The following is a 12,354-nucleotide window of genomic DNA, read 5'->3' as shown; positions in this document are numbered from 1 at the left end:
CTAAGTACGCCATCCTTTCAGTGGTCTTGCAGAACCAAAAAAAATTACGCTTTATAAACATCGAATTCGCGGCGTGTACCCGCAAATTTTCCAGTGGTTGATCGAGAACAATAAAGATCACATACAATTTTCACATCGACTCCGCGGAAAGTATGAGATTTGTTTCATCGATGCGCGCAAAATATTCATCCACTTCGGTAATTTGAGACAGGTGAAAAGCTAAGAATTTCCTTCAATTTCGCGTGATACCACATACCTACTTGGGAGTTCGAATAGTTGCTCATTCGATTTCCGCCTTTCAAAACGCGAGAAATTGCGCGAATCTCATCACTAAATCGCGAGGCTTACCCGATTTTTCCAGCAGATTCCGTTCGAAAAAATACGCGCTTTTCAACTCGATGACTCGAGAAATGCGCGATTTTTTCAGTGATTTTGTAAAAATAATTGAGAAATTACGCGATAGTTACCGCGATACCGCGGCAAATACACGTTTTTCCAGCGGTCTTGTGGGATCATTAAAATATACGCGTACTTCAAATCAATACCTCGGCAAATACTCGGCATCAATACCTCGGGGTTTACGCGATTTTTTCAGCGGATTCCTTGATCAGGGTGTCCACTAAAACAGGCTGGCCAAAAATCAATACTTCTACAGTACTTTTTTAGTACTTTTACAGTATTTTTTCTGTACATTCCCGAGAAATTCAGTACCTCCTCAGCAGGAAAATTCAGTACTTTTTCAGTACCTCCAATTGACGAAATTCGAAAAATTTAAAACATTTGAATTTCTCGCTCAAATTGCGACAGAAATGAAAAAAAAATCCGGACCTCCTTGCGGAATTTCCGTACCTACTTTTTCAGTACTTCCGGACTGCCCTTAAAAAATCATTACTATTTCTGGACTTTACAAAAATTCCGGACTTGTAGACACCCTGCTTGCTTCATACACAATTATGCTTTTTTCATCTCGGTTCCCGAGAAATGCGCGATTTTTTACATGATTCTGTAGAAAAATGAGAAGTTACGCTATAATCACCGCAACATCGCTCAAGTTAAGCCGTTTTTCCAGCGGTATTGTGTGATTATTAAAAATTACGCGTTTCTCACCTCAAATCCGCGGCAAATACATTATTTTCCGGGAGGATTTTGATTAATTTTTTCAGTAAAAATTACATTTTGTTCCTTGATTTTCAAAATCGCTAGAAAAATCACGTGGAAACCACGATCCTGAGGTGATTATCGCGTATATTCGCTTCTACATACAAAATCAATGAAGAAATATCGTATTTCTTGCGATATTGAGATGCAAACCGCGTAATTTTTCAGTGCCTCAGTAGACAGCCGCATCAATAATGAGACATGGTTTTAAGTTCGCATTGTCAAATGAGGAGCTCAAGGGCGCAACTTTTCGAACTCCGAAGTGGGTATGTGGCATCACTCGAAAATGAAGGAAAATCTCATCTTTTCACCCGTCGCAAATTACTGGCGTTTATGAATGCCGCGATATCCATGAAAAATGCTTATAGGAAGATCATGCGGCCCTTTTCTGGGCGAGACTTAAACGCAAGGCTAGAAAAGAAACTGAACCGTCTGGTTAACGAAATGCGCTTGAATGACGATTGCAGGTATTTAGCTTCCATCGTTAAATGAGGGGATGGAAATGAAAGTGTGAGGAGGAAATCAATGAGTGAGATTCAAAGTGAGATTACATCTCAGTATCACGGGAAATGCGAGTTTTCTTCATCGAGTTGTTTTTCATCGATCGAAATTACGCGTTTCTCACATCAATACAATCACTGGAAAAAAAGTAGCTTGGATCTAGAGTCCAGACTCTTGAAAACAATGACAATAAAAAATAGTCTTGATTCCAACTCTCTTGATACTTTTTGCTTGAATCAAAAAGAAATCCTCTTCAATTCAGAGGCTTGGGTCTCGATTTAAGCAAAAATCCGATTGATTCAAGAGTATTTTTTCTTGTCAATGTTTTTAAGAGTCTGGACTCTAGATCCAAGCAACTTTTTTTCCAGTGTGAAAATACGCGATTTTGATAACGATAGTATACGAGCATGATATTCGTAAACGTCAGTAATTAGAGACAGACGAAAAGCTAAGATTTTTCTTCCTTTTTCTTCGCGTGATACCAAATACCTATAACCCAGAGTTCGAGTAGCTGCGCGCTTGATTTCCGCATTCAACAATGCGAGCACAATACCTGTCTTCATAAACGTCAATAATTTGAGACGGGAAAAAGCTACGATGTTCCTTCAATTTTGCGTGATACCACATACCCACTCCGGAGTTCAAATATTTGCGTGCTTGATTTTCTTATTTGACATCGAGAGCATGTTACCCGCATTCACCATTCATGCAGCGGTTTCGTAAAAAATGAAAAATCGCGCGATTTTCATCTCAAGATTACGAGAAATAAGTTATTATTTCAGTGCATGCGCTAAATTATAACGCGCATTCCATCTAAAAGCTGCGGAAAATACGCTGTTTCCTGAGCGATTTTGTAAAAAAGTGGGAAATTACGTGGTATTCACCCCCAATACCGCGACAAATACCCGATTTTTACAGCGGTTTTTCAAAATCATAAAAAAATACGCAGTTCTAATTCGGAATGATACCGCGTACACGCAATGTTTTTAAGGGATGCCCTGAAACATTAAGGATCCCATGATTTTCAACTCAAGGTCGCGGAAAATACGCGGCTTTGATGACGATGCGTGCATAGTATTAATAAACTTCAGTAAGTTGAGATAGGCGAAAAGCTAGGATTGTCCTTCATTTTAGTGTGATAAAATTCATACCTTAATTTAGGTATAAAATTTACGTCATAAAAACTGGGAGTTTCGTAAATCTTTTAGTTTTTTAAGTCTTTGGGCAATATAATTTGCCAAAATTCGCGAAAGTAATGATCAATTAAAATTACTTGATCATAAGCTGCCGTGTTGGAAAAATGCTGTTTGGTTCACACTTTATTCACAATTTCGGCGGACAACAGGCTAGGAATGCACCTATCAAGGATTGACTTGAGCGGCTCTATTGGAAATGGAGACCTTCAAAATTGGGGAATTATTCGGACTTGCTTGCTGGGAAACTTAATTGTACCTACGTAGACAGCAAGGTGCAGGGAATTCAAAAGGAAAATTTCAAGAAAAATAGCATATGGGGCTTTGGGTCCTTTTCCAGGTGAGTTCCTCTATCATGGATTCAATTCTGCCATGCTAAGGAAGAACGCCATATGAACCTTAAGGCGCTGCCAAATTTTCTCTGGCAAATCACTAATTTTCAGGAAAATTTTTGAATATTTTTCTGCCAGTTTCTCAGATAATTTTGTTCGTATTTTGATCTAAAGTTCCTGAAAATGTCAAGGAAATATATTCATAACTTTCCTCAAAAATAAATATTTTATCAAAAGAAATTTGGCAACTCTTGAATTTTCATGCGACGTTCTTCCTTAACACAGCAGAATTGCTCTCTTGATGTTATGATGATTATGAATAGATAGAAAAGAAATAATGAAGAGTAACTCACCGTGAGAGTTGTTGAGGAGTGTTATCAACATCTTTCCAGCATTTAGTCGATTGCCTCTTCTCCTTGTGACGCCATGAAGCTTTCACTTTTAAACCATGTCATGGCGCTCTTCAATCCCGCCTCCTCTTCTTCTGAGGCCGTGGAGTCTTCACTTTCATTTGACATCATGTGACCCATCCACTTAGCCTCATCCCCTTCAGAGGCCATGGCACCTTCACTTTCATGGAATGCCATATGACTCTTCCACCCTTTTTTACTGGCAAACCGGGCCGAGCAGATGGTGCATGCAAACGGCTTCTCTCCTGTATGGGTGCGCATATGGTAATCCACATAAGCCTTTCGGGCAAATTTGGCATCACATTCAGGACAGCCGTACGGCTTCTCGCCTGTATGTGTTGCCTGATGTGCAATCAAGTGAGCCTTGAGGCCAAAACTTTGACCGCATGTCTCGCACTTGTGCGGTTTTATGCCAGTGTGTTTTTGGAGGTGAAGCTGGAGACTGATGCGCTGAAGGTATCGAGCTGGACAATGTGCACAACCAAACCTCTTCTCATCTGCATGCTTCCTCATGTGCATTGTGTAACTACCTGTCAAAACCAAGTAAATACTATTAATGAATGTTAAAGGAGTAAAATTTATACTTAAAATTTAAATCTATTCCTGGGTTCAGAATAAGGTCAACCTGGGTTTCTTATTTTAGAAGAAAGTGTCAACAGTTCTTTTCTAGTGGATAGGTATTGAACTGATTTAAGACTGTAAAATTTTGTACCAATACAACCAAATTATTCGGGCGAGTTAAAAGGGTTCCTTTGAAGTGAAACATTAGATCTTCTGCTCAGCTTTTCGAATCTTTCTGTGGGATGATCCACTTAAAGACTCATTTTCGAAAAAGAAGATTAACTACAAAGAATTTTCATGAAAAAACACTCCTACGCATCCTCCTCATACACTCCTTACGCATAATTGCTTTCAAATGAGGATTGTTTGTCTATGCTTTCCTTTGCACTGATGAAGACCAAAGTGTTGGTCGAAAAATTTGCGTTCCACCATGTTAAGGTAGAATTGTGAATATATATTAACATCCTCTTTCACATTGTTTTTTTTTTAATTAAAGCATGGTCCGAGTCGCAATTAATGTATATTATACTTGTAAAGTCGGCTAATATCTCAACTTTTGTTTTCGCATTTTGAGTAGCCGAAAACCAGAAAATCTTGGCAAAGGACTACTTTGCTCATTTTGATTGAATGCATTTACACCTGCAAGACACGACGAGTCGACAATAATTTTAGATTCAAAAGTATGATTCTGAAAACAAAGTTACCCATTATGGGGTATGCAAAAGGTTCCTTCGATGGAAATGGATACATAAGTTTCAGGAGATAGTTTACAATGAAATACCTTAAAGCTCTTATATACCTTAATGGACAAAGCTTAGAGACAATCTCATCTTCTCAAAAATTAATTAAGAGAAGTATGAGACACTCATCTAACCTTTCTGGCCGAAATTTGCTTGGCAAATATCACAGACGAATGGTCTTTCTCCAGAATGCTTCCTCATGTGAGCCCTGAGCGAATCTCTCCGCATGAACTTCCTTTGACAAAGATCACATTCATACTGTTTCTCCCCCGAGTGGCCAATGACATGAAGCTTCAGAGTTGCCTTACAGTTGAATGTTGCTGAGCAAATAGGACATGAGAACGGTCGCAAATCTGAGTGGCGGTGTTTCTGGTGCGTCTGCAGGTTACCTGACTGGTTAAATGTTGCATCACATTGATCGCACTTGAATGGTCTTTCGCCAGTGTGCATGTACATGTGCCGCTTCAAGTTACTTTCCGCTGGAAATGCTTTTCCACACAAAGTGCAGATGTGATTCCTTTCGGCCGGCTTCCTTTTCCTTGAAGTGGTCTTGGGTAGCTGTTGAAATGCTCCTGAATGCAACTGCTGTCCAATGGTTTCCAAATACTGCAGCGACTCTCGGCCCTTACACTTTAAAACATGCTTATCCAGAGCTAATCTAGAATGACATGTGTGGCGGCAAAACACGCACATAAAAGCATTCCTGGCAGAAGAGGGAGCTTCAACAAAATCTAAATTGAGGCTTGTTGATCCTCCCTCGGAGAAAAAAGTAACTTCTGGCTTACATTCTACAGATATCAGAGGATCAGTAGTGCTTTCAGTTCCCTCTTCGCAAGATTTTCCATTGACCGTCAGAGAAGTTTCAGAGAGGCTTTTAACATGATTCTCATCATAATCTCCAATATCACATTCTTTCTTTACGTTCTCTTCAAGGACTGAGCCAGGCTCTGACTTAGCCTTTACATCTATAAATAAGGGGTCCTCCCTTACATCTGTTTGAACAATGCTGTTGCTTTCAGGTGACTCATATTCTTCTTTGACAAATATTTCTTCAAAGTTTAGTTCTTCTTTGACTTTAACAGAAGGCTCCATTTTGAGTTACTCCGAGTTACTCCAAAAAAAATTTATCACCTGGGGAAAAAAAAACCGTAACACATTAAAATGAAATATAAGTAGGTCTGGGCAGAGCTGAGGCAAGCAAGAAAAAACATTGAGAGCTCAATCAACTTGAAAATAAAAATACCTAGAACTTGCATCAAATGTTAGCAGTTCTTTACTTTTTGGTTGCAAGCGACTTTGCTGCAGCCATCCATCAGCAATTGAGACTCCATAAAGGACAGCAACACTGATGCGCAAAACAGTCTGCTACCCATACTTAATGGTGTAAATTTAACAATTGCAAACTGGAAGTGCAGAAATTTTTATAGATAAAAAATTTGTCGCAATCAATCTCAGCCTCAAAATTTTCTCACTTTGCAAAATACTTCAAACTGCGTTTAAAGCAAAAAAAATTAAAAAATTACAGCCCTCTACAGTTTTTTTTTTTTTTTTTTAAAAAAAAAAAAAATTTATAGTGTGAAGTAGTACAAGAAAAAAGTACCTAACAAAGTTATTACAGGAGATTTACTTCGTGCCCGCCTAGAGAAAACCTTTGGATTTTACATTCTTGGGTAAGAGCTCAAACTCATCCGCCAGCGAATTTTTGGTGCCCTTGCAGCTAACTCAAGTACCTGCCATGAGTCCTGGCAATAATTTTACATGCAATATAAAAGGAGGTTGCATAGGATCAAAGCACATACCTCACCGTTTTTTCCGCACAGAAATGGATTACATCCATACATACATTTGTGGTACTCATATTACATGCTAAGACAGACAAAAAGACGCCTGCAAGATAAGCTTCTGGAGTAGCTTAAGCTAAAAAGGAGGTAATTTGGGGGTGCCAAAATTCAACATTGCCAGTAAATATACAAAAATGGACCAATATTAGAATAAATTCAGTCAAGAAATCGAACTGTTGCCTATTCCAAGACAATGTATTCTCAACGATGTAGAGTAAGTAAGTTACAGTCCATCACTAGCTATGCAGGAGCCCAGACTTAAGGGCTTTTTTTTTATGCGGATCGCAGTGGAACGCGGTGGATCGCGATGAACATCGGTATTTTTTTATTCCGTTCCTTAGCGTGATCCTAGCGTTCCAGGTGGATCAGGGTGGAACGCTGGATCGCTCTTCCGAGGTGGGGCGAGCTCGCGATCCACTGTGATCCTAACCTAATACGAGGAAGTTGCCATCCCCAAAAAATCAAAACAATAACAAATCGAACAAAATTCCAAGTTTGGATTTTTTTATCACTTGTAACACTTGGATCGGTTCGGATCGCTCAGGATTCCAATCCAGTGCGTTCCACTGCGATCCACCCTGATCCGCGATAAAAAAAAAAAGCCCTTTAGAGCAAATTTTCCTTTGAAATCCTCCGAAATTCCTTCCTAACGAAATCCGTGAACAGTTGTTCTACATGTTAACAAAGTTGGAAGCTACTTAACAGCCTGAGTTTCTAGGATAATATTCGATGTTCCCAGATGCTCCGTGTGCGAAACCCGCACGCTCTGCCGCTTTCCGTGCTGCTATTGACTGCTTCGTTCTTCTATGATTTCATGCATGCGGATCAGTTATAAAAGTCGATCTGTACGCAATCTGCGCCGGTATAGACAAGATCCACACCCTTGGGATCACTGATAATGTTTAAAACTTGAAGTCAAATTCAGAGGTTAGGTTTCACACCAAGCTGTTGACCATCAACCAACAAGATTTGGGCCAAGGACTTTGGTAAGAGGTTAGAGTAAAGTGTAAAAATTGAGGAATATTGCCACAAAATGACACCTCACATCCTCGACTGGGGCACTTGGGGCAGAATTCCAAGAGTATACAAACTTGACTGGTTACACTGGGCAGAAAGGTGAGAGGATGTGAATATTCAACAAATTTACATGAATAAAACTCACCAAGTCAACTCGATATAAATCAAGCTGATGAACACTTTCAACTATAATTTAGATGTCCGAAGGCGATCAGCGAACTCGAGATTCGACAAAAAAGAACTGTGTTGAAAAAGCCGAGGAAGAATAGATAAGGACTCACGCAGAGTGAGATACCGGCAGGTAATGTTCAAATAGGTGCGGCTGCGGCAAGGCAGAACAGAAAACAGAAGTGTTTCAAAACTGAACTCTCAAAATCAAGATCCCGACTTTAACCATACTTTAAACCCACGACAAGGGAATAAGAATAAGTGACGCACAGTTAGGAGCTTGTCAGTCTACGAGACGAAAGTTCAAATTCAAACTTCAAAGCTCGGGAGAACCCAATTAACCATGTTTACAGCTGATTTGATAAACCAAATTCGACACTAGCTACCTCTACCTGCAATCATAGGAACATCATTCGATTACGAAGGGTAAGCATTTCGTGTACTGCCCAACAGAGAGCAGTGCACGTTCTATGTGGTGTGTGGTGGGAAGTATTTCTAAAGTTGAAGGAACTGTCAAACTTACGAGGTGCATCCCGCAAAATTCTTAGTATGAGAAATACTCACGTTGTCAGGCAAGTAAAAATCAGATAAGAGGCGTACAAGCAGAAATCATCCTCATTACTGTTGTCTTATTAGCCACCCGGCGAATTTTTCAGCTGTGAAATGATAAAGAGAAATAATTTGGATGTATTGGTCCGAGATTTCGTTTTTGGGAACACTAGTAGCAAATAATTTTTATGGGAAGTTATTCTAAAGTTAAGAAAAGTCTGATAAGGAGTCTGATAAGGAATTTTAAGTTTGAAACCCTTTTTTCAGTCTTAAATGATCCAAATCCACCAACAAGTTTAAAACACTAATTGCAAAAATGTGTATCTCCCGATGAAGTATCGATTCTTAGTGCCAGAAAATCGAATCTCGGCATTTCTGCCGTATTTTCTAACAGTTCGAGAAATTATTGAAACTGCAATTATTGAATTAGCAGTTCAAAATCAATGATAAAAATCGCCGAGCCGACCTACGTCATCAAAAAAGTCCAAGATGCCCGAAATGCAAACACCTCCTTTTTTCTCTATGAATGAGATGTATTACGTTTTTTTCTGTTACAAAGTTACGTGCCTGGTTTTTTTTTTTTTTTTTTTTTTTTTTTTTTTTGAATAATAAAAATAATAGTCTTTAGACATCATTAAAACACAGTTTGTTGAGAATAAAAAGGGAGAAACGTATTTTGGACCGACTACAATAGATGAGCAACCTGACCTTTACATTCCTCCTGACGAGGTACGAACCAATGATAAAGGCGGCGCGATGTTAGTGCTAGCGCCTGCTAATAAGGGATGCGACTATACCTACTCTCAGAATGTCTGTGTTGCATGCAAAAAATTTGAAGGCGCTTTGGGCGCGCTTGCGCTAATCGAAAAGAGGGCGTTATTCTGAACTTAGACTCAATAGTCATGGGCATTAGGAATATTAAGGACAAACATGATGTGTGACTCGTTTTGTCACATCACTCCCTGCGGTTGCACAATTCCTACCACGGTAAAACAGCTCCCGAGGAAAAACGTGATAGTACGAATATTTTTACTCCTCTTTCGTATAAAAAATCATATTGATGGATGGACACATGTGGCTTGTGGCCGAGAAGTGATAAATTGAATAGACGGAATAAACTCGCACCCTGTCTTCGAGACGTGTTTTATATCCGTTATGTAGATATTCTTTAGCATAATTCATTCTAAAACCCTTCGTATCATTCAGTGTTCACTTTTGCTTCAGCTTTATGAAATTAATCCTGCACGCAATTTCAGGAGGTTAGCAAAATTACCACTCGGGTATTTTTCAGGAAAAAACGATATAGTACTGAGCACTAACTGTTTAGATCAAATGGAGCCAGGTGATATGGCAGCACTGCTGAGACCTTGAGTCTGTAGGGCTGGACCCTAGAGTTTTAGGACTCAGTACTACTGTCATACTATAGCTGGCTCCTTTTGTTCTAAACACTGTGCTCAGCACTATATCATTTTTTCCGTGACTCCTTAGACTCTGGTTTCATTATTAGTATGCGTCAACAAGTTAAGAGCGAAGTGTAAGTGCTAGAGTAGAAAGAAGTGGAAGTGTATTTATTCTAATGCAAGAACGGAGCGTTGCCTACGGTGCAAAGGCGGTGATCTGATCCTGAAAAATTATAGAAGGGGGAAAGATGGGGTTATGAAACCCCAAAAAATATACCGAGATCCTAAAAAACGTGGGACAGAAAGATCACTTCTCACAGGATCTCGCCCCGTGGCTTATTACACGGACACCTGTTGCGCTCAGAACTATTATCTAATCCTCAGGCTTGCAATTAAAATGGATATTTTGCAGCATGAATAGAGAGTTAGAAATACTACCCATGTCAAAATGTTTACTTCCGAATGTTCCCTTCATAATTTTGAATTCGGCTTCATCATCAAGAAATGCACCATCCCTACGAATGAGAATATTCCATTAATCTCGATAGAGACAAAAATGCAGAATCTTGTGAACTAGGTATTAATTTCTCGAAATTTTAAAATTCTTAAATTGTAACGCCACCACGCATTATTACTTATGTCCTGGTTTTTGCATCGAGGGTGTTGTTTAGTGGCGTCATTTTTAAAAATGTTAAAATGTTATTCGTTCATACAAGATGCACAAATGCAAAATGCGATTATTGTCACAAGCCTCCCAAAACTGTGTTGCTTTGAGAGGTGAAGAATCTTGAAATAACTGACGACAGCAAAGTTTCGAAATCTTTTACACTCCCGACAAGTATGTGATCTTGAACGACCTACAGGATCACGGCCGTCTAAAACAGGTACATTTGTCACTTGTTCGATCATCTAATGTAATTTACTCGTTCTTTGCGCCTATGTTTCTTCCTTGTCCTCTTTTAAACTGGATGTCTGAGCTAAAAATGATTCTCAACACAGCGCAGCAGAAAACAATCAATATTTAGACGTGGTATAAAACGAACGATCGGTGGTCACCAATTTTATGGTTGACTATGAAAGTTATTCCCTCCTTTCTCCTGGAACCCCTCTAACAACTCCCATGTCATTTAGTGGGAAATAACGATGTGATTTTACAGGTTTAGAACGTTTTGTCATGCCGGTAATAACTTTTGGCAGACTATTTTCTCATTTCAACGCAAAATTAGCACCCGCTTCCCGATTAATTTATCCGTTTCCCAAGTAGCATTTTTAAACGGAAAAATCGTGATATTTGGAAAATATGTTGCGATTTTTTTGCGATGTTTCAGCAATTAAATTGCGAGGATGATCAAAATTTTTGAGCAATTATTCTCGATCTAGTCGTAATTTTATCTGTATGAAATCGCGTTCGATAAAATCGAAATTCTATTTCAATTTCTCACTATTTTTTGTTCGATAATATTTCGATAGATTGCCGTCGATAAGATTGCGCTTTAATTGCAAATTTATGCAAATTTATGCGATTTTATCACAAATTTATTCGCGATTTTATCCGATTATGTTGCGATAAATCGACGACGATAAAATTGCGATACATTCTCCGATCAAATCGCAACTTATCGCGATCATTGCTACTTGAGTTGGCCGCCTTGCTTCCACATTACAGACCGAAAAGAGAATGATATTATTCGTCGATTTAGAGCTAACACTAGGTCAAGAATTCAAACTTCTTTACTTTACGGTAGTAGCTATTCTTGAAAGTCGGTAACACTGCTTTACTTTCATTTCTCAAGTAGCAATTGCATAGTAAAAATATCGCTGTATTCCACCGAGTGTTGTGTATGTTGCCTAGCTTCTATTTGAAGGGGTCCCATTTATTGAAACTTATTGCAGTAAAATGGAAATAAGTTGCAATTTTTCATTGCATTGCATATTGCCTATCTTTCTGACACATGAAGCTCATTTTGTTGATAGTTTAAAATCGGCAGAAATCGACTAAATAATGTAAAAATATTGCAATTTAATGGTAAAAAAAATACAATTTAACCGTCAATCAAATTGCACTATAACTTCAATATTTTCAGTGATCTGTGCTACTTGGGTTAAATAAATGCAAAACAATCGAATCCTGGTGAGACAGCTCGCCCAATATCGATATTTTCAATGGATTTAAATGGAGGAAAAACAGTTTTACCAACTTGTAAAATTGCCACTGCTTTGTGGTCAGCACTGACGGGAGAGCACGAGGGAGACTCAAGGGGGTTGAACCAAATTTGCGGACTGATGGTTGAAATTGATAGGCAAAGCTATAGACAAAGGAGACAAAAAGGATATGATGGGATCCTATTGGTGGAGGCGGGCGGTTGCAATAAACAAAGGAGGTAGGTAATGGACTTAACTAATGGCAACCTGCAAGAAACCTTACAGTTAGTCAATCATTTACCCCCTTAGTCTGTAAGAACCACCTATTTCAACAAATAGAAT

The 12,354-nt window shown here is 38.9% G+C and overlaps 1 protein-coding gene across 1 annotated transcript; it reads right to left on the bottom strand.

Annotated features, from left to right (window-relative positions):
- Positions 1-3,986: 3,986 nt before the first annotated feature.
- On the bottom strand, positions 3,987-8,250 carry LOC109034145 (uncharacterized). The gene is made up of 3 exons (XM_019047140.2): positions 7,899-8,250; positions 4,955-6,026; positions 3,987-4,124 (listed from the first exon to the last, which is right to left on the bottom strand). The coding sequence occupies exon 2, from the start codon at positions 5,985-5,987 to the stop codon at positions 5,025-5,027; it is 963 nt and encodes a 320-aa protein (XP_018902685.2). The 5' UTR covers positions 5,988-6,026; positions 7,899-8,250; the 3' UTR covers positions 3,987-4,124; positions 4,955-5,024.
- Between the last annotated feature and the right edge of the window lie 4,104 nt (positions 8,251-12,354).

The sequence above is a fragment of the Bemisia tabaci genome, chromosome 3, assembly GCF_918797505.1.
Source record: "Bemisia tabaci chromosome 3, PGI_BMITA_v3".
Taxonomy (NCBI): domain Eukaryota; kingdom Metazoa; phylum Arthropoda; class Insecta; order Hemiptera; family Aleyrodidae; genus Bemisia; species Bemisia tabaci.
Note: the sequence above shows the minus strand (reverse complement) of the source record. Positions and strands in the feature narration are given on the sequence as shown.

Bases quoted from the DNA above. Each gene is read 5' to 3' on its own strand.
- LOC109034145 (XM_019047140.2), bottom strand. From the start codon at position 5,987: ATGGAGCCTTCTGTTAAAGTCAAAGAAGAACTAAACTTTGAAGAAATA.